The sequence below is a fragment of the Rhinichthys klamathensis genome, unplaced genomic scaffold (assembly GCF_029890125.1).
Source record: "Rhinichthys klamathensis goyatoka isolate OS25496 unplaced genomic scaffold, OSU_Roscu_1.1 h1tg000011l_1, whole genome shotgun sequence".
Lineage (NCBI taxonomy): Eukaryota > Metazoa > Chordata > Actinopteri > Cypriniformes > Leuciscidae > Rhinichthys > Rhinichthys klamathensis.
Window position 1 is genome coordinate 18823884 of NW_026606564.1, and position 23455 is coordinate 18847338.

General features: G+C 36.2%; 1 protein-coding gene across 1 annotated transcript; it reads right to left on the bottom strand.

Moving 5' to 3' along the window:
• Nucleotides 1–1469: 1469 nt before the first annotated feature.
• LOC130100977 (NLR family CARD domain-containing protein 3-like) lies at nucleotides 1470–22434 on the bottom strand. The gene is made up of 7 exons (XM_056266590.1): nucleotides 22376–22434; nucleotides 21654–21758; nucleotides 21394–21478; nucleotides 20968–21163; nucleotides 19043–20873; nucleotides 17364–17534; nucleotides 1470–1680 (listed from the first exon to the last, which is right to left on the bottom strand). Exons 1-7 carry the CDS (start codon nucleotides 22432–22434, stop codon nucleotides 1470–1472), a joined length of 2658 nt encoding a protein of 885 aa, XP_056122565.1.
• Nucleotides 22435–23455: the final 1021 nt, after the last annotated feature.

Below are 23455 nucleotides of genomic sequence, written 5' to 3' on the forward strand. Positions count from 1 at the left end.
GCTGCAGATACACACCGTAAACAAAGCAGTGCGTGCTTACCGTTCTGAATATCAATCCTGCTAAACACTTTTCTTTATTCCACTCCTTTCATGTTAATATTTAAATATTCGTCAAGGAATACTCAGGTAATATGACGTAACATTAGAACAGCCTTCTCTCTGTGCTGTTTTGACTTATTTGCCCTCTGTTTAGCTATTATTCTCGTGCAGTGCACTGACTCGTTCACTAAGCTGAACAGCCAATCAGAGTTCCCTCTTTCACCGACATGTCGAATCGGCCGAAAAAAAGCCGACGAGGACCAATTTCAGCCGACGGTTAAAAAAAGCATTAGGGTAGATGCTGTGAAATGCTTCAAATTAACAGATTATACATTTGAAGCGAAGAGTAGCAGTTCAACAGGCTCTGATGGCTCTAGCTCCCCCTGACTAGCTGATATGCTGTCTTGATTTTTATTTTAATAATGTTGTTGTCTTAATGTTCTTCTGTTTGTTTCCCTTTGGTTTTACAAATATGACCTAATATACGTTGTGTTACTTAAAATAAATGTTTACCTAGCATTTATTTTGTATTGTTATATTTTTTATGCTATAAGTGGTGTTAAAAAATATTCTGCTTATTAATGGGCCAATGTGTTATGATTTGGGTTGTGGTGGGCTGCTGTAGCCAGAAAGTCCAGCGCCACTTTTTGGTCCCAGTCCGCCCCTGGGTAGAAGTGTGCTTTCGGAGCGTGTGATTGGCTGAATGTGAGGTAGAAGTGTGCTTTCGGAGCGTGTGATTGGCTGAATGTGAGGTAGAAGTGTGCTTTCGGAGTGTGTGATTGGCTGAATGTGAGGTAGAAGGATCCATCCATATGTCTGCTCTTCTCTTTCTCCCAGACGTTTACATTTTTTAACGTTTTATAAGACATCAAGCGCATGCCAACTCGTATCCCGCTGGGTAGATCAGCACGTTACAACTCAAACTGTGCGCATCTACACAAACGCCAGTCAGTTCTGACTGGATCTCTTCACAAATCGTCTCTCCCCAACATTTTTGTCTAGTTTTTATTCGTGGCTGAAAATGTCAATAGATTTTCGTCATAGTTTTTGTCATTCAAAACTGTTTTTAGTTAGATATTGTCTCGGTTTCGTCTGTGAAAATATTGGTTAACAAAATTATTCGTCAATGAATTTAACACTGGTCTCAACAAATGTCAGTAGAGCGGGAAGATTTTAAAACGAGCCGTTCATTCATAAATACGCAAGATCACTGTGAAAATGCAGACCGGAAGTCAAAAGACAACGAGCGCAGCTGAAAAGGGGCTGTACTGTATATGGTCTATATAATGAAGGTTGTGAAATAATTGCCTAATCGATTGACAGCACTGAAAAAAAACACATACAAATGTGAACAATAGGGAAACCCAGAAAATGCACTGCAATAACCAATGAAACATAAGCCCTGCTGTCTTCAGATAAATAAACTTCAGTCACACTGTAATTGCTGTACAGTATAATGACACTAACTGTAGTTTCTCCAGCTTGAATTGTGGGTTCATCAGTAGATCACTGAGGTTTTTCACTCCAGAGTCTCCTAGTTTATTCCCGCTCAGGTTCAGCTCTCTCAGGTGTGACGGGTTTGATTTCAGAGCTGAAGTCACATCAGAACAACCTTCATCTGTCATATCACAGTATCTTAACCTACATTAGCAGAGAGAGAGAGAGAGAGAGAGAGAGAGAGAGAGAGAGAGAGAGAGAGAGAGAGAGAGAGAGAGAGAGAGAGAGAGAGAGAGAGAGAGAGAGAGAGAGAGAGAGAGAGAGAGAGAGAGAGAATGAAGAAAATAAGAGACTCTTTATTCATCATCTTCATCAGCAAATAAAACAGACTTTCAGAATTCATCTTTATTTCACCAGATCACAAAATACTAAGGTGATGTACAGATGTGTGTGTACAGATGTGTTTGTCTGTACAGATGTGTGTGTACAGATGTGTGTGGACAGATGTGTGTGTACAGATGTGTGAGTACAGATGTGTGAGTACAGATGTGTGTGGACAGATGTGTGTGTACAGATGAGTGTGGACAGATGTGTGTGGACAGATGTGTGTGGACAGATGTGTGTGTACAGATGTGTGTGGACAGATGTGTGTGGACAGATGTGTGTGGACAGATGTGTGTGTGTAGATGTGTGTGTGTAGATGTGTGTGTGTACAGATGTGTGTGTGTACAGATGTGTGTGTGAGGACAGATGTGACGTAATGACGCAAAGACATGCTCGAATCTCCCGCTGAAATCCACCAGTACCACTGGAATTAAAAACATTATTACAAGCTTACCGCTTTGAATCGAGCTACGGCAAGCAGAGAGTTTTGAACACTGGCTGGTTATGTATTTTCTCAAATATGTATTTTGGATCATTTTTAACCCAAAAAGCTACGGACTGCAGCTTTAAGTTTATTATAAATAAATAATTGGTTAGTCAAATACTAAATTGTTATAGTGAAATTTTTTTTTAAATATAACTGTAAATTTTAGATGAAATGAACTGTTGGATCAATTATTTTTGTATGTTTAACTCAAACAATCAAATAAATGATATTCAGGGATTTTATTAAGTTAATAAAGTTAAATATTACTGTGATATTTACTAGGGATGTCCCGATCAGGTTTTTTTGCCCTCGAGTCCGAGTCCGAGTCATTTGATTTTGAGTATCTACCGATACTGAGTCCCGATCCGATACTTATATAATACATAAAAAAAGAATAAAGAAGAGAGAAAAAACAGTATTTTTTTATTTAACCCTTGTGCTGCATTAGGGACATTTTTGGTCTTTTGCAGTTTAATTTCTTTGACCATTTTGGCTGTTTTAATGCAAATGGTATGTAATTTGGCAAAATTGTGACTTTTTAGATAAATGTAAAAAAAATTATCCCATTTTGCAAAATATGTATAACACACTCTGTGTAGAACAAATAGTAACACTCAGCACCATAATGGACAAAAATGTCCCATTGAAACCCATTAAAACGTTGTTTAAAGCCGGGGCCATCATTAATACACGAATCATGATTTATGTTGAAACATCCTTTCATTTTGAAGCAAAAGCATTATATTTGCATTATATAGTGTATTCCACCAGATGAGGTCACTACATAGGTATTCCCTATGGGTGGAAATGCATGTTATTTTCCTGGTTTCCACTAGGGGCACTATTGACTGTGTTATGAAGCATTTTAATGGCTCAATGATCTAAAATTATGTTTCTGAGTATGTGTGGATGTCTGAGAGCAATGTGTGTCTGCGTTGACAAAAGTGTGTGTGTGTAGGGCCTAAATATAATACATGGTGTTTAGGCGAGTGACAAATCACAATATGCTGAAGGTCATATTTTACCCTTTCTGTCTACTCTCTCTCTCTCTCTCTCTCTCTCTGTGTGTGTGTGTGTGTGTGTGTCAGTGGTGTATGATGTGTGTGTAGGCGTGTGTGTGTGTGTGCATTTAGCAAGAGAAAGCGCTTCTCACTGCATTGTTTTCTTTCGGTTTGATTCATGCGTATTTTACGCACAGACATGAACCTTTGACACAGCTTCGTGTTTTTTTTTAGCAGTCTATGTTTCAAAGTTAATTGATACTTTCTTACATACGTAGAGGCACAAACACAGCCATGCAGTCAGTCCTTAAACTATAATAACACCTTTCATCTTGCGGCAACACAAAGATGTAGCTGCGAGGGATCCAAAACAAAGTCTGCCTTTGTTTTGGATTAGACTAGTTGAGAAATCATACAAGTGCGGTTGATGCAAAAGTTATAAAGCTGTGCACATCTTTGGTGCGGCAATTTCAAACTGAGCAGAAAATTCAGAGGAAAGTGGGTCTGCAGACACCCATGACAAGAGGAGGAGGGGGTGCAGTTTCTGCCCTAACAAAAAAAAGAAAAATCTCCACCACCTGCTCAAAATGTGGCATTTACATCTGTAAGGAGCATGCATTGCAATTCTGCAGCTCCTGCAAATGAGCTGAAGAATGATTTTGTTTTGAAGTTTTGATATGTTTTAATAATAATAATAATAATAATAATTCATTACATTTTATATAGAGCTTTTCTCGGCACTCAAAGCGCTTTACATAGAAGGGGGAATCTCCTCAACCACCACCAATGTGCAGCTCCACCTGGATGATGCGACGGCAGCCATACTGCAAATTTGGCCAGGATGCCGGGGTTACATCCCTACTCCTGGGATTTTTTGTGACCACAGAGAGTCAGGACCTCGGTTTAACGTCTCATCCGAAGGACAGTGCTCTTTGACAGTATAGTGTCCCACTATGTTAGGACCCACACAGAGCACAGGGAGAGCACCCCCTGCTGGCCTCACTAATTTTATGTTTATAGAATTAAATTGTTTATAGAAAAAATAAAAATTCATGTTCATGGTGATCTTGTAGTTTTGCTTTCTTTCTATAGCAAATTTTGATGTGTAGTGAGACAGGGGCAGGTTATAATCACCTAGTAGAAATCAGGAAAATGTTTGCAGTACTACAGATGTTTGCAGTATGTCAATTATATGACAAATGGTACCAACTGGTGGAAAACAGTAAAAAGTAAATATTTTACCCCAAGGCTTGGTAATGACAGGGTATTTGAATAGAAATTATGATTTTATGATATTATGACAGTGGGTTCAAAAATGGATATTTGAATGGGTTCAAATAGGACCAAATTTGTCCTTAACGCGCTATGTGTGATTTTTTTCAAAAATCTTACATATCACAAAAAAATAAAAATGCACCAAAAATAATGTTGCTGCTAATCTTTGACATATTCAAGACTGTGATAATCCAAAGCCAAGGTTTTCACTTTGCATTTAGTATATTGAAAATAATTAAATTTTTGTGTTTTTTCCTCTTATACAAATTGATGGTATCACCACCAAAACTGGTATTTAAAGGGTTAAAATCCTGAAATTAAATAAATATTTGGTAGTTATGATGAGGACTGATGCTGGTTAAAAGATTTAATTTGGTAAAAGTGGAAAATAATAATAATATATAATATTTTAGGCAATGTTTAATATGTGGCCATTTTTGTCCATTACCGCGCTAAGTGGGATTTTTTTTTAAAAATCTGACATAACACAAAATCTTTAAATGCACCAGAAATAATGTTGTCGCTAATCTTTGACATATTTAAGACTGTGATAATCCAAAGCTAAAGTTTTCTCTTTGCATTTAGTGTATGGAAAATAATTGCATTTTTGTGTTTTTTCCTCTTATACAAATTGATGGTATCGCCACCAAAACTGGTATTTAAAGGGTTAAAATCCTGAAATTAAATAAATATTTGGTAGTTATGATGAGGACTGATGCTGGTTAAAAGATTTAACTCAGTAAAAGTGGAAAATAATAATAATATATAATATTTTAGGCAATGTTTAATATGTGGCCATTTTTGTCCATTAACGCACTAAGTGGGATTTTTTTTTTAAATCTGACATAACACAAAATCTTTAAATGCACCAGAAATAATGTTGCCGCTAATCTTTGACATATTCAAGACTGTGATAATCCAAAGCTAAAGTTTTCTCTTTGCATTTAGTGTATGGAAAATAATTGCATTTTTGTGTTTTTTCCTCTTATACAAATTGATGGTATTGCCACCAAAACTGGTATTTAAAGGGTAAAATCTTGAAATTAAATAAATATTTGGTAGTTATGATGAGGACTGATGCTGGTTAAAAGATTTAACTTGGTAAAAGTGGAAAATAATAATAATATATAATATTTTAGGCAACGTTTACAATGTGTTAACAAACAGAGCACTTCTGTGAGGTAGCTTGAACAATCAAGTAATAAATAACAAAATCTTCACTTTTGGACTTTAGCGCAACAGTAAATATAGAAAAAGTCTAATATAAAAACAAACAGCACCTCAACTTAAAATACCCGGCAGGCATGTAAACAAAAAATAAAAATGTTTTAAAAGTGTATAAAAAAATAATGAGAATATATATACATTAGGGGTGTAACAGTTCACAAAATGTGCGGTTCGGTTCGATACGATACAGCAAAAAGAAAGAAATGCCAGAGAAATTTCCTATTTATTAAAAGAAAAACTATTTTTAAATAAGTTTGAGTTTTCCTACATCTTGAAACTTTCAGGTTTATAAATGGGGGTAATCTTTGAAGGATGAACAAATAATGTTTTGGTAATCACATTAAAAATAACATTTAAATATATATTTATATAATATTTGAGTTTTGAAGTGCAACATTAAATCCATGTTCATTCACGGCACAATGTTTCTCCTGGTTCCCACGTCAGCGCTGTTTGATCTAATAGAGATCTATGGTTAATAACGGAGAAATTTTAATGCTTCTCACTAGATCTCGCAGCGATGTTATTACTTCAGTGGCGAATTCAAATGTTTTCTTCACTGGATCTCTCAGCACACTGTCGCTTGATCTCGCGCTGCACAGATGTTGCTGGTCCGAACTGATAAAGGGTCCGTTAAGCACAATATAATGAGAAGCGCAGTTTCGTTCCGCTTTCATTACGTTTGCCATTTGATGTTGCGCAATGTTGTGGTGATCGCGCCAGCGCGGATTTTGTCTGCAGGAAAAATGGTCCTAGGAATCGTTTGGTTTGTATGCGTACCGAACCGGAAGCCTCGTACCGAAACGGTTCAATTATTACGAATACCGTTACACCCCTAATTTACATATATCCGAGTCCTGATCGGGAGGTAACGTCCGATTCCGATTGAGTCTGAAACCACGTGATCGGGCCCGATTTCCGATCGCGTGATCGGATCGGGGCATCCCTAATTAAATATCAAGTGTCTGTATAATATGTGCTCTTTTATCAATTTTCAGTGCTTGTTTTGTTTATTTTATGGATGGCTCAGCTAAACTTGCCAATAAGAGATTATTAACTACTATTATTCCTTTTAATTATACAAATGTCTGATTAAAACATCTACAAATGTATAAAACTGATCAGAGTTCAGGTTAAACCCACAGACACTTGTTCAATCTCAGTAAATCTGCATGATTCATGGGTTCACAGAGATCATCTTCCCCCAACCACTGACATTTCCAAACGTTTTGAAACAGTTATGACGTAACTAATCCTCCTTTCCTGAAATCATGTGACTTTGGCAGTTTGATACACGCTCCGAACCACTGATTCAAAACAAAAGATTCGGAAAGGTTTCGTATCTTCTAGGGCCGGGACTTTAACACGTTAATTAAGATTAATTAATTACAGACTTTAACGCGTTAATTAATTACACAAAAAATAACACGTTAAACACTTATTTTTGCACCGCGGAACGTTTCTCACTGGATGAGTTTCGGCGGACCGATTATACTGGAGCACCAACTAGCGTTCATGATGACTTCGGACAACAACAAACCTTTTACAGTCTATCCAACAACAAACCACAGTGAACATGAACGAAGAAGCTGACGAGACCGCTTTGGTTGGCTCCGTGGATGGGACATTTTGTTATAAATGAAGCAGACTTCATTTATAACAAAAGCGCCACTTGACACTTTCAAGTCAAGTGGCGTGTTATCTATACGCATTTTGAGCTATCCGCGTGTATGTCCTTATCCGCGTGTATGTCCACGCCGAAACGAACCGTCATCTTTTGCGTGTATGTCTACGCCGTTAAATGTCCGAGCGAAACGAAGCAAAATGTAGATCTACATCTGGGGAGCGATATTTTTTTTCCTAGGATGGTAGGGGAAGACTCATAAATGGTATTAACCCCAGTGACGGGTAGGTTTAGGGACGGGGTTGGGGTAGGTCATACATTTATATATACAGTAATGTACGTTAAGTCAACGGCGTTGATAAACACGCTGAAAAGCGATTATGCGTGTTGATAGCACGCCAAAAATGGAAATACATACGCCAATTCATGAGATCAGTCTGATAAGAGCATTGTGTGTGCAAGCTATGCAACAAGGAATAATTCGCTATTGCTATTAGTGTAGTGTAGCAATATGCTATTGCTACACTTAATGGTAAAAATTGCACTGGTCTGCTGGACTTGGTTGAACAAAAATAAACAATATTTTGTTGCTTAACCCTCTGGGGACCAGAAACGCGCGGGCGCGTTTTGCTCGTTTTTTTTTCACATAGCAGAAAAATAGACTTAAAGTACTACCATCATTTCTGTTCATATAGAGTTAAGAAATATGAGAAAATAATCTGTTAAATGTCTACTTTTTTATGTGCCCACATACAATCGAAATAAAATATTGTGCTTTTGTAAAATAAAGAAAATAAACAGGGTGTGCTAATATATCTTTTAAATCGTTTGAGTTTGTACTTTTAAATGATCCGATTCAAAACTAAAAATAATATTCTCCGTTTATGTCATCTATATAAAAAGAGAGACGTGTCAGCCCGTCTCATTGTTCTCGAGCTGATTATCTCTGGTAATGTGACACGCCCACGGAGAGCACGCGCTATTCAAACGCAAATATGTGAAGCAACACATTGAGACGCGTTAACGCCCATAAACTCTGAAAACACACATTATTTTTTAGTCAGATTAATCTACTGTCGTCTTGTGCGGCTATATGAGGAACAATCCTGGGACATTTACCACTGGGTTTATTTTCACTGCGAGGATGAACAGATTCAGCTGAGAAGTAAGTGTTTTTTGCAAGTGCTTTGTTCTAATCGCGATATAGAATAACGTAGTGTCTGTAAACGGAAAAATAGCGTACTGTTAAATGTGAATCATGTTGTGTGTGTGTGTGTGTGTGTGTGTGTGTGTGTGTGTGTGTGTGTGTGTGTGTGTGTGTGTGTGTGTGTGTGTGTGTGTGAATGAATGAACGCACAGATACGCACTGTTACAGACTAAATAACATTTCGTTGACTCGTTTTGGATAAAGTTTTTACTCTAAAATAGACATCAAATAAGCTTTTTTTTAGGAGTTTCTGCTCATATGTTAAATATATAGTATGTTTTGTCAATAAACTAATCAACTAAGATGTTATAGTGTTTGTTCAAGCTATATCAAAATAATGAATCCTCAACTTTGAAATATGTATGATCAAACTAAGACATTTATGGAGAAAGACCATTTTCTTTTCAAGATGTTTCCAACTCTAACTTTGAACTTTGAACTGAAATAAAACCATGTCTATATGGTGAAGGGTGTGTGATAGAAGTGTCCAGACGTATGCACCCTGTATTTTCCTTATATAAATCCAAACAATCTAAAAGCCATTCTTTTTAAAATCTCCTCATCTCCTGTAATGATATGGCCTGATAGCACCTAATAGGGCCATTATGGGGAGGGTCTTTGTCTTTCTCAGGTGTGGAATGCCACACATATTAATGAGAGATCAAGCCTCCTGCATAAAGCTTTCTCAAACAAAACACATCATTAAAAATGTAAAAGACTTTATTGACTTATCTGAATGAGTAGTCAGGATGATTCTCACATAGTTTTGGAGCAAATATTCTAGGCTATGTGATACAATTTTCAAAAGTCTTGTGAAGAAATAATCAATATGTGTTTTGTGGTCTTATTTCAGCAACTTTCATTTTTATTTTTTTCAATAACCACGCATAAACATTATTCTATTAAAAATACAAACATGTACATACATGTTGCTCACTCATCATGGTAGCCAAGTTTGTGCTATATAGAGTGAATTTACACCTTTGCCATTAACATGTTTATAAATAACTGAAAAAAGCACAAATGTCAGTGCATGTCAAAACATCCCAAGGGCCCCAAAAACACTCTGGTCCCCAGAGGGTTAAGCTTATGAATTCAGTCATTATTCAATGTTATACTAAAAATCCATGTGAAAAAAATTACTTCTCCCTGTTCTCAGGTCAAATATTTATGCAATTAAAATGCGATTAATTTCGATTAATTAATTACAAAGCCTCTAATTAATTAGATTAATTTTTTTAATCGAGTCCCGGCCCTAGTATCTTCATGAAGCGTGTTTCGAAAGCGCCCATCACTAGCGTTCAGTGGATCTTATTACAGGCAGATACTGATCACAGACTTTTAAAATGCACTTGTTCAATTTTTACAAGTTACAGTATATGCCGCACCAAAATTAGACATTTTACATTTTGGGAAATACAAACATTGAATTGAAAGCAGTTATGAACATTTCTGATTCTGATGTCACAAAAAACATTGTTCTGCCTCTACAGAAACTGAAATAATTATTGACCCATGATCCAACTGTCTGTCTTAACCAAATATTTAAAGCTTGATATCTTTATTGATATTTTAATTGTGTGTTTTTAATTTGCGGTTTAATTTTATTACTTTAAATTGTTGTGGGTCTTTGTGACGCTGAGGGAAAAACTGCCCTGACTCAAACAAGTGAGGAAATATTATCATCAGCTAACATTGCAACTAAAAGTAAAGTAATATTATAAATAAACGAGCAATACTCACGTCAGTGTGTTGAGTCGACAGTGTTTATCCTGCAGTAGAGCAGCGATCTGATTCACTCGTGTGTCTCCTAGTTTATGATCACTCAGATTCAGCTTTCTCTGGAGTAACAGGTTTTTACCCACAACTCTATTCACATACTGACAGGCTTCCTCTGCAGCAGGACTCAAAAACCTGCAGAACAGTCAATTCAGTTCCCAAATAAATGTCTGTTGCATTACAAAAAAAAATTGATACGATACATTTTTTTTTTTTTTTTAACATTTAAATACACAAATAAATATACATTTTAAAGAAACTAGAGCGACACTCAGTCCTAAAGCAAACTCATAAGAATAGAAACGTCTCACGAGCAGAGGGGCAAAAGCTCACTAGATCATGGTTTTCAGTGTGAATACAGAGTGTGAAATTAAGATCTTTCTGGCTTTTAAGCAGGATAAGTGAGAAACGTCAGCACAGAGAAAACTGGCTTGTAAAACTGCATGTTTGTGAACATCTGGAGACTCATAGACCTGCTACAGAGAGATGCAGTGAATCTGGACTTGATGGAAAACAATTGTGTTCAGAAAACTATTTCACTAAAAGGTTATCTAGAATTTTGATGAGAAGTGTGCACAAAAATAAAATTGTGCATTTCAATTATTCAGACCCATAATGTCTATTGGACCTGTAGCTCGTATCACAACTAAACTGTGTTGACGTTTATCATCATCATGACAGAACCTGCAGCGTCTGATCTGATCTTGATCATTTTGATGCAACAAATTGTCAAGCTAATTTTATAGCTAAAATAATATATTAGTTATGAATATTTAGCCTAATTAACTAATTTAGTTAAATATTTGATCCTGTCTCACCTCAGTGTCTTCAGTTGACAGTCTGGATCCTGTAGTAAATCATTGAGCTGCTTCACTCCTGATTCTCCAGGATCATTTCCTGTGAGATCCAGCTCTATCAGGTGTGAAGGGTTTGATCTCAGAGCTGAAGCCAGAGCTTTATAACCTTCTTCTGTTACACTGCAGTTAGAGAGTCTAGAACAGGAATGAAAGCATTCAACTGATTAATCAGTTAAACCCCAAACAATATAAATCTTTAAACTTGAATTTTATTTTGTTCTTTGTACAAATGCATTGAAAGTTAGTTGCAAAAACTGACAACTGAATATGGAGGCAAACAAAAGGCACAGAAATATTTAATATGTTAGACATCAACATCACTTTCGAGATTACAATTATCTAAAACTGTGTAAGCCCGTTTATCGGTCCAAATGGGAGTTTCCGCCAGAACGGTTGAAGGTCTCTGCGTGTTACTGTCTTTCCACGTGGCAAAGCAATTTAAGTCCATTTAAGCTTTTATTGGACTCCATCTTTTATCTGACTCAATTTTATATCTGACTTCATTTTATCACAACCTCGAATTTAAGTTAGATTGCAAATTGGTTATTGGTCAATTATATAATAGTTTTGCAATACATTTGATTGTTCTATTTAACTCTATTTTACTTATATTTTACCCATTCATATTAGGAAGCTATGTCGCTCAGAGGTCCTCCCGCCTGGTTTAACGTGGGTCTCACGATCACAATCTCGCCAGCTTCGGTCACTAAACAGAGGTAATTGCTATATACCCGATTTCAGTCGCATTCACGCTTACACAATCAAAGATACTTTAATATATTCCCGTGATTGCATACACTTGAAATTAAAGTAACATTTACTTCAATAGAGGTATGGCCACTACTACAGATATAAGTCAACCAACTTTACTTGTCTTATAATAGCTTTGGATTGGCCATGCCGTGGTTTCCCACGTACACTTATGTAAAGTAACATTAAATTAAAACAGAGGTAAAACACACCCAGATTTAGGTTGTTCAAGCTGTACTTTTGCTGCCCGAAACAGAAATTCACTTCTTGTCTTTGCAAAACACGTACACTTGAATTAATCTGACGCAAAACTTGCGGTAACATAAAATTCTGTTTAATCTACTTGGGAAAACAATTTTAGAGGCAGTCAGAATAAAATCAAATGTACCAATTAATTATGTCAGGTAAATGTATCATGCCAATTACATAATCAGTTCAAAGATAATCAATACAAAACATCAAATGCTCTGGAATAAAGAGAGAAGATGTGAACCTGACATTATAAAATACATAATGCGGAGTGCCTGCATACACTCTGCATCACGGGCTAATTTGAGTTACAAATCGCCACGAGCCTTCTTCAGCATCTCCCTAAATACTCAGACCAAGGCAGAAACCTCTTTTCTAATGTAAACATGAGTTCACAGTGGGAATTTGCATTAATCACCGTCCCAGACTTACTGGGGACAGACGTTGATTTACAAGGGGCACACACACAGCAGTTAACAAGATATCTCTAAACTCTCCACACCTTATTACCTTTTTGGTTTACTTCTGTGGGAATGAGAGCTTTGTACCAGTCACACTGAGACATTTCAAATGATACCAAACATGTAAAATTCTGTATGATAATAGTTCATATTAAACCATATAGATGTTTTGGGTGAATTCAGGTAGGGATGGGTGAAGGGAATGATGTGTAAATTGGGAGGTGATCAACTCAAGTGTGATCGTGTCTCGAATGGGGATGGTAATTTAGCAAGAGAGTTCAAATGTTAATTTCCTTTGTTTTCTCAGAGTTGCCCTCTCTTCCAGTTTATCCAGTCTTACAACTGTACAGGTCTCAAAGTCTTTGATCTGAATGATCCACAACAAGTAACCTGAAAATGGTCGGAAAATTAGAAAATTAAAGTTTGGGAATGGTTTAATTAAAGTCCAAACTTTAACTCCATTGAAATACTGTGGAAGTACATGAAACACAGCTCATGCTAGAAAGTCTACAAATGTCACCGAGCTGAAGCAGGTTTGTAAGGAGGAGTGGGACAAATGGACAAAAATACCTTCACAGTGGTGTAAAACACTCACAAACTAGAGGAAGTGTTTAGTCGAGATTAGCTGCAAAGCTGAAAGCAGAATCAAAGATACACAGCTCCCTCAAAAGCACTAAAATACATTAATCCTGTCAAATAAAATATTAAGATAAGTAGGGCTGTACTGTCCCAGTCGATAAGTCGATTAATTGGTCGATACGTTCTGGTTCGACCAAAATTCTGATTGGTCGATTTTTGCCGCGCTCATTTCATCAGGTGGAAAGCACTAACTGCTAATGGGGGTGTTTTCAGAGTACCCCTGTTTCACAGGTAACAGTCTGTCTTCAGAACACTCCCCTTGTTTTCACTTTTTTTGGATTAGCCCAACCCACTGGAGAAGAGAGACAGATAAAGCTGAATATTATTTATTTAATTGTGAGAGCGTTTGATAGTCAACAAAGACATCGACAGTATGACAGCATTTTGTTAAAATTGATAACGGGAAAACGGTCGAATGCAAAGTTTGCAAGCAACAGTTTTGCCTTCCACAGCTCGACGACAAAAATGACATATCATCTAAAAGCGGTAAGCTAACTTGTCTGCGTTAAGTTGCCCTGTCTGTCTTGAGTAGGCTATATGAACATATCAGAATTGGCATATCAGTTATGCACTTTATTTCATTTCTGCTCTTGATCTGGTTTGTTTAATAACTATTATTTTTTTATTAAAGTGGACGTGCCTTTTGTGTTTATTAAGAGTAAAAGCTTTAAGTTAATAGTCTATTCGTGTCTCAGCCGGGAAGTTGCGCTCCTATGTTCAGCCTCGCTCTGTGCGAGGACATGCACAGAGCGGCTGAAATGATAGTGTCTGACAGTTATAACTTATTATTATAACATATGATAAAAAGAATAGTCTAAATTATGTTGCATATTCCTCAACAGTTCTTGTGATGATATCACTAGTCAGAGGTGGGAGTAAGTCAAACATGTGCAAGTCACAAGCAAGTCTCAAGTCTTAACCTTCGAGTCTCAAGCAAGTCCAAGTCAATTTTTTATAAAAGCAAGTCAAGTCAAGTCACTGCCTTATGTCAAGCAAGTCAAGTCAAGTCAAGTCAAGTCACTGCCTTATGTCAAGCAAGTCAAGTCAAGTCGTAGCTTGGGGCACGCGTCACTGGCAAGTCATACAAACGTTTGATGATTTCACTGAGTGTATACATTAAAATAAGTTAAAACTACAGAAGTTGTGGACTATGGTTTTATTTGCAACATATTTTTTTTAAATATGCATTTCCACATACAGAGTGGTTACTGCAATAAAAATCTAAAAAATAAATACAATTTCAAACTACATAGCCTAAAATGTAAATGTAACTGAAATTAGGCCAACATTAAAGCATGAAAAAATAAATATGCCTCAAACATTGCAGAAGACCATTAAAAGGTATTAAACAATTCACAATTCAAGTATAATGGTTCCTATGCCACCAAATGGCATTCTTCAAACTGGCATCCCCTTTATATAAGTTATATATTTTTAATTATGAAGTTAAAACTGCCAAAAGGTGGCGCCAAATCACCGTCTTAATGTACGAGTCATAGAAGCATTCAGTCAACTGATTTGTTTAAAACGGCAGATTCGTTCTGGAACTAAGCAACTAGGTCACTGAATCACAAATACGCATAACTCTTTCTGTGGCTTGTTTGGAACTATTGTCATTGGAGAAATAGAGCAAAAACAGAGAATATTTGGAATATTATGTCTAAAATGTCACATCACAATATTCACTCTTTGTTTACTGGACTGTTTTATAAAATCATCACATTTGCAATCGCGCCAATATTCTGGAAATATTTTTTAATATATGTTATAATTATGAAAATAACTCATACTAGGGCAATTTTTCCACCACATTTTGAATTTTGGGTGCATATTAATTCTGCTGGCATATTTGCCACCAACCCCCTGATAACATCTAACCCTGCTTTAAGAGAAACATAAACGACAAAACTAACAGTTTTCTATATTGTTTTTCGTCATTGGAAAGAACGACATTTTTGGCTTTAAAGCATGATTTAAAAAGAAATGTGGCAAATGTTATACAAAACATATCCCATCATTAATTATCATTTGAATATTGACAACATTAAGCTACATTTAAAAACATAATTTGTGTATAAAGAGGCATGCTGTTTTGACCAATATTCTCTCTAGATTTAAAGATAGTCAAATTAACTATAACAAACAGGTTAAACAAGCCATAGCTTACTTTTAGACGTGATGAATGAAGTTTGACTGTTCGAGGTTGTGATGGTCGTCCGATATCCCTTGCCAGTTATTATGCGTACAACAAATCTTCTTGTATGAATATGGTCAATTTCTAGTGTTTATATCCAAAAAGAAACGATGCTGGGAGATGTTTTTGTATTTAGCGCGCTCACCGTGATGTAGGCTATAGCTGCGTCCCAATGTGCATACTATGCCGTAAATAGTATTGAAAATTACTAATGTCACATACTATTTAGGATGGATAGTATGCACATTGGGACGCAGCTTATGTTTTTTCTGTGCTTGTGCAGCGTCACGCAATCGCGCAGAATCTGATGACTGACGTCAATGGTTCCGTTGCTTTCTATTTGTTCATTTTGTTCATCAATTGATGACGCGATGATTTATATAAAAATGTATATCAAGTCATTCTCGAGTCATACAGTTCAAGTCAAGTCAAGTCTCAAGTCATTGGATCTCAAGTCAAAGTCAAGTCGAGTCATTTTCTTAATTTAGTCAGCAAGTCATGTGACTCGAGTCCCCCATCTCTGTCACTAGTTGACAACATAGTACTATTTTCGGAAATTATAGGCTATGATATTGCGCAGGTGCACGTGATACAACGCTGTCAGAGCCGCCAGACTCGTGTGTCAGACTCATTTCAGTGCAAAATAATTAGGTCAAAAACGATTTAATATACTGCAAATAATCTACTAGTTTTTTATGTTTATTTATAATTAATTTAGGCGGACAACAAGGCTACAAAGTACTGCGCACAGTGCGCAGCTAATTAATTTAACTTTTTTTTCTAACGTAATTTTTAGACGATTTTTAGTCGAAAATTTCAGGACTTCAGTCGACCAAGATTTTCTTTGGTTGAGTACAGCCCTAAAGATAAGTGATTTCTACCAGATATCGCCCTCCATTCTGTGGCAGATTTACCAGCTCTAACAGAATCATCTGAATCCTGACTCAACACGTATGCAAGTAATGATTGCATCACTAAAGTATAAATTACTATAAACAAAAACATCACAATTTAAGTGTTAACTTATAAGAAGAAGAATATACATATATATAAAATACTTTATCCACTAAATATTATAATCCCAGTGCAGTACCAGGTGTTAAAGGGATAGTTCACCTAAAAATGAAAATTAGCTCATGATTTACTCACCCTCAACACATCCTAGGTATATATGACATGCTACTTTCAGACGAATACAATCGGAATTATATTTAAAAAAATGCCCTGGCTCTTCCAAGCTTTATAATGGCAGTGAATGGCTGTATATTTTTCCATCAAAGTGCATCCATACATGATAAAAGTGATCCACACGGCTCTGGGGGGTTAATAAAAGCCTTCTGAAGTGAAGCGATGCGTTCGTGTAAGAAAAATATCCTTATTTAAAACTTTATCGACTAAAATAACTAGCTTCCGGCCTTTATTAAACCCCCAGAGCCACGTGGAGCACTTATTTTACAAGAAAAGATATTTGCCAATGACCCTCAGGATCTGTAGCTCTTATTCTGATATTTAATGTTAGATCTTTCCTTTTTTTGGAACAAAATGAATGCTTAATGTCACTTCAATATTACTAGATGAAAAAAACACAACAATAAAATAGCACAATGACAGGATTGATATGGTATACCCACGTTGTAACAAATAAATAAAAGATCTTTGAATTTTTCACAAAAGTTCTCTTGGGCTTTTGCCTCCGGCATCGTCCTGTCAGTCATCGCACCTCTAGTCATGTGACTCCTGTGGCTCAACTTACCTCAGTATCTCCAATTTACACTTTACATTCTTCAGTCCAGTGCAGATCAGCTTCACTCCTGAATCCTGGAGATTATTATTGTTCATGTTCAGCTCTTTCAGATTAGTATCTGATCCAAGAACTGCAGCCAGAGCTGAACAGCTTTTGTCTGTTAAGTTACAATCATTTAACCTACAATAAAGTCACAACACATAATTAGATGGAACACATACAATACATTTTCTATATACAAATATTAAATTCATTTTCCATGTATTTTTTACATAAACATCATATACAGCAAAGAGGCTGAGTTAAACTAACATTTATCTTTAAAAACTACTATTTCCAGTACATTAGATTTTTTTATTCAGTGACAAATTTCCTAGATAAAATGAAGCATGTTTGAAAAAATATTTGTGTAAAGCTGTTATAGCTATGGGAGTTTTTCTCTATTCATGTCACCTGATGGAGTTTAGGTTCTTGCCACTGTTGCCTCTGTCTTTCTTAGTTGGGGACACTTTTTATTCAACAATATTATTGACTTGACTGCACCGACACCATTATATGAGACAATTAACACTTTTAAGGCAAGTTAAAGGCCTTTCACTATAATACTAAAACTGCCTCCATTCACATGTACATGTCTTTTTGACATAAGATATTTAATGATTTAAGTAAAGCTAAGATTACTTAAACCTAGGAACCTAAGAAATTTTATTTGTTATTAATATTTCAAGATTAAGGTCAACCGATGGCTGATGCCAATATATTAGAGAGCAGGGTGGCCAATGGGTGATATATCATTAATGTAAAGAAGATAGAAGCATCCATGACAATTGCTGAAATTAAATTTATAGTTATTTTACTTAATTACTAAATTAGAAAAATATATTTAAAAAAAAGAGATTTTGAACGATAAAAAATGGAAAAAAAAATTTGCAGAAAAACCATCTGATATGTACATCAAATATGATACAAAAGGCTTTTGATAAATGTTTATTTGTAAATCTCTCGATCTACATATTGCATTACATTATTATTATTACATTAAACTACAGAATTACTCATAGAAATAAGCATTTAAAATATCTAATTACTGGGAGAAACAGAGGACCAACTAATATATGATGTGGTAATATATATGTATTTATTTAAGTAGCCTATTTTATAAAAATCTCAATGTTTTATACTATAACCTTTCAGAATTTCATCTTACGTGTTGGCAATATAAATAACATCTGTAACCCCCCCCCCCACATGCTCGTGCAGTGCTCGATAATGCCTGAGCATGGAGGAGGTGTTATTACTATATGTCAGCTCCTTTAGGCACAGCAAGCATTTCACCTTGAAACATAAATGAATAGACATGAAATATAAGACAGCCATACAGTGAGACAGTAAAATAATAATAATAATAGGCCTACAAATTGTGTTTGTACCTTATTGTGAGCAACCATTTAAAAAAACTCCCAGACAGGGGAGGATTTCCTCTTTCTTGCTGACTCCATTACAAGGAAAAAGGAAGAGGTCACAAAAAGCAAACAATTCCAAAAGGGCAATCCAAATCAAAAAGCAGTCCAGTCCAAATCCAAAAATCGAAAGCAATCCAAATAATCTTATCTAATTAATATAACCCCCCCTGCACGAGCATTTTTCAGATGAGAGCTAAACATGACAAAATATATTAAAAGACTTACAGGGCTGCTTTGGAGGTTTTAATGACTGCCGATAATCTAATGAGGCACTCGTCTGATTTCTTGAATTTCTGAAGCTCAAACTCCTCCAGCTCTTCCTCTGATGTCAACAACACAAAGGCTAAAGCAGACCACTGGGCAGGTGAAAGGTCACCAGATGAGAGACTTCCTTTGCTAAGGTGGGTCTGAATCTCGTTCACCAGAGTTTGGTCGTTCAGTTCATTCAGACAGTAGAACAGATTGATGGATCTCTCTGCAGGAAGATTAGCTTCTAGTTTCTGCTTGATGTACTGAACTATCTCCTTGTTGCTCTGGTCAGTGCCGTCTCGCTGTGTCAACAGACCTCGTAAGAGTCGTCGATTGGACTGGAGTGACAGACCGAGGAGGAAGCGAAGGAAAAGGTCCAGGTGTCCATTGTCACTCTCCAGCGCCTTGTCCACTGCAGTCTTGAGAAAATCAATCATGGTTTCATTTCTGTTCTCCTGTTCTGTAGACTCATGCTCAAACACACTTGTCTTGTTGATGTCTAGAAACAGATGTGCATAAAGGGCTGCAATAAACTCTTGAATGCTCAAGTGAACAAAGCAGTACATGGTACCAAGAACGATCCCTGTTTCCTCCTTAAAGATCTGGGTACACATGCCTGAGTACACTGATGCCTTATAGACGTCAAGACCACAGGCTTCCAGGTCTGTGTCATAGAAGATCAGGTTGTTTCTTTCCAGCTGATGAAATGCCAGTTTCCCCAGTGAAAGGATGGCGTCTTTATCCCAGGAAACATCTGGTGTGTATTCTCCATCATACTTTCGGCGGCTCTGCTGGATCTGAAAGCGGAGAAAGTGTGTGTACATTTGTGTCAGAGTCTTGGGAGTGTCTTCAGTGTTTGATTCCTGCGGTGTTTTAGAGATCTCATCAGCCTGAGTGTTTTTCACATCATTATTTCTCTTCTCCTCCAGAATGTTCTGGAGAACAGTGGCTGAAATCCAGCAGAAGACTGGGATGTGGCACATGATAAAGAGACTCTTTGATTGTTTAACATGATCTATGATTGTGTTGGCTTGAATATCATCCTTGAATCTTTTTCTGAAGTACTCTTGCTTTTGTGCGTCGCTGAATCCTCGTATCTCTGTCAGCCGGTCGATACAGTCAGGAGGAATCTTACTGGCAGCTGCTGGTCTGCTGGTGATCCAGACGAGAGCAGAAGGAAGCAGATTTCCCTTCATGAGGTTCGTTAGGAGAACATCCAGAGAGGCTGGTGACGATACATCACGCCACGTCTCATTACAATCAAACTTCAGAGGAAGGCGACATTCGTCCAGTCCATCAAGGATGAACAGCAATTTGAACTGATTCCTTCTTGTAAGGTTCAGTCCTTTTGTCTCTGGGAAAAATTGAGTTATAAGGTCCATCAAACTTAGTTTTTCTTTCTCCTTTAAGTTCATCTCTCTGAATGGAAGAGGAAATATGAAGCTGATATCTTGATTTTCTTTTCCTTCAGCCCAGTCCAGAACAAATTTTTGCACAGAGACTGATTTCCCGATGCCAGCGACTCCTTTTGTCAGTACAGTTCGGATCTCCTCGTCTTGTTCAGGCGCTTCAAACAAATGTGTGCATTCAACCTGTATCTCTTGTGCTTCATGACGTCTGGAAGCAACTTCAATCTGTCTCACCTCATGTTCAGTATTGACCTGTTCACTGCCACCCTGAGTGATATAGAGATCTGTGTAGATGTTATTCAGGAGTGTGGAGTCACCTTGCTTCACCATTCCTTCAAACACACATTGATACTTCTTCTTTAGGCCACATTTCAGCTGATGAATGAATAACAGCTCATCTAAACACAAGAACAGAAAATAGATAGTTTTAGTCTTCATTTTCTCTCCTACATTTTTAAGAGACAATCAGACAGATGATCACGAGTCTCTTGCCTTCTAGAGCATCAGCAGCTTCATCTTGCTTCATCTCTCTCAGGTAATGTAGTGTGAGATCAAGAGCTGCTGATTTGATACTGGATCTGTTCTCATTAAAGTCCTTCACAAGGTGTTGTGTGTTCTTATGTTGTAATATTTTCTTTAACTTCTCCAGTTCATTCCTCAGAAATGTGATTATTTTGCTCTCAAGATCCTACAAACAAAAGTAAGAGAAAAGACAGAATAACATTATTTAAGCCAAATTGTACATCTACATTTTGTCAACACTATTTATTCAATAATTATAATACATGTACATAAAAAAAAATCCAGTTAAAAGAATAACATGCTAACCAAGTTGAGCTAAAATGTGTTTAAAAGGAAAAAAAGGAGATGATTTGTTTGTTAGAAATATTAAACATTTATAAAAATGTGTTTTCCTACCTGGAAGATCCCAAGAAGATTGTCTTTGAACTTCTCGTGGTTCCTGTGAGTCTGAAGGTCTGAGTCTAATGTCTCATATTGAAGCCTGTAATCACATTAGTAAAATAAAATACTAACTGATATTTTACAGAAAGAGAAATAAGCATTAGCTGTGAATACTCTGACAAATATTTGATCTAAACATGTTTCATTATTGGTATTCACTGATACAACTTTTAAACACAGTCAACGCGTGACAAAAAATGAGTAACACAAAATACCTTTTATTAGATGATGGTGTTTTCTCACTGAAGTCTGGTGGATGATCATTAGACTGATCACTCTTCAGAGACACAGAGCTGGACACATGTGAGCCTGATCTTACACTGATGACACAAAGAACAGAGAGAGAGAGAAAACACTTTAGTAAAGGAGGATCAACTGTGTCTGAAAAACATCTGTGTCTTTATCTAATCCTCCACAGAAACACACACACTCACACAATTTACAGTTTTATAGTTAACCATCATTTTATTTACTGGCTCACATTAGTTTAACAATTTCTTTAATATACATTTAGTGAGATTAAACATGTTAAAAAATACTTGACTCTAATTTAAGAGAACATTTCAATGTTTTCATTTATTGACAGAAATAGAGAGCAGAAATGTCTGTGCGACACAGTTTTGTTAGCATACTTTAATTAAATTAAGTGTATAGTTGTTTTCTGATGTCTATCAATAATTTTTTTAATTAAAAACTAAAGTTATTTATTTGGATTAATTCAGCGTCTAGAAGGATATTAACAAATTATTAACTGTGATATTTTCTATAGAGCAAACAGGGCTTTATAGACAATGCCAGTGTTAATTTAAGAAGTTAAAATTGAAGTTGTGCAAAGCATTTGCAAATATAGAACAATGCTTAAAGTTGTGTTATTGACAGGGAAACACAAAGTCCAGTGGAGTTTAAACTGAGAGTGTGAAAACAGACGCAGTCTCACCTGTGTTTCTCTGAGAGACTCATCTGAGAGAGAGAGTCCTTTCCTCTTTCCTCTGACATACTGCAGCTAAACTGACCCTGAAAACTGATCAGCACTGCTTTCTGAAAACACTTAATCCTTCAGCATCACCTGCACATCACAACATTTACACACATCAACATCATCTTATTGAAGACAATCATGAAGAATAAAGAGTTATCATCAAATACAGCAACAGCAAAAACACCATATAAAATAAAGTGAGTTACAAACAAATATATTGCCATGTAAAATAACCGAATGGTCTTAATCATTTCTGATTGTTTAATGAGTTTAACTGAATCTAAATATGAATTCATTGGGGAACAGAAATGTACACTGTGCTGGGAAAACTGAACCCAATTTGTTATATTCTCTATTACAGTATAATATCATTTTACAATCATATTTACCCAATCTTTATTAATTGTTGAATCGTTTGTCATTTAATCATTACTTCAAGTTCACAATGATGGTTGATACCATTACTTAAATTATCCTAAAATAACGGATTAAGTAAAAGTAACCAGAATTATAATAGACATACTGTATAACCACTAATTATAATTGCTATGAACTGAAATACTCAGTTTAATAACAGCAGATTGTTGTTGATTGACGTTAGGCTTCATCTGTCTGTCTACTGTAAATGTCTGCTTCAAAAATACTTTCGATTTCACATCACAAAAACAACAGCCTAACACGGAAGAGGAAATGGAAAATCATTGAAAATCAAAAACATATTTGCTTTCAATAACCCTTTCTCAATAAAACTTTTTGTGTTTTTACTTCAAATGATTGTAATTTCTGGCAGATTCTTCTTCTGTTCGGAGTAGCAGAAGAACAGCCTTCTGTAACTTCACATTTAAATCTCGCTTAATATACAATATGAAGTTCCAAATAATTACAAATGACTGTAATGGAGAATGTAATAAACTTACTTGCAGTCTTGTCCACTAAGAAGAGAATTTATCAGTATTGTAAACTCAGTAACGCTTGTTGTCAGTCCGCGCGCGTCGTTCTCAGAATCTCTCGCTGGTCTCGATGGATTGTGGATTAAAC

Excerpts from the sequence above, each read along its gene's own strand:
- LOC130100977 (XM_056266590.1), bottom strand. The coding sequence starts at position 22,434 with ATGTCAGAGGAAAGAGGAAAGGACTCTCTCTCTCAGATGAGTCTCTCA. Across the intron at positions 21,164-21,393 it reads ATCTTCTTGGGATCTTCCAG|GATCTTGAGAGCAAAATAAT; the intron begins GTAGGAAAACAC and ends TTTTGTTTGTAG. Across the intron at positions 1,681-17,363 it reads TGTAAATTGGAGATACTGAG|GTTAAGATACTGTGATATGA; the intron begins GTAAGTTGAGCC and ends CTGCTAATGTAG.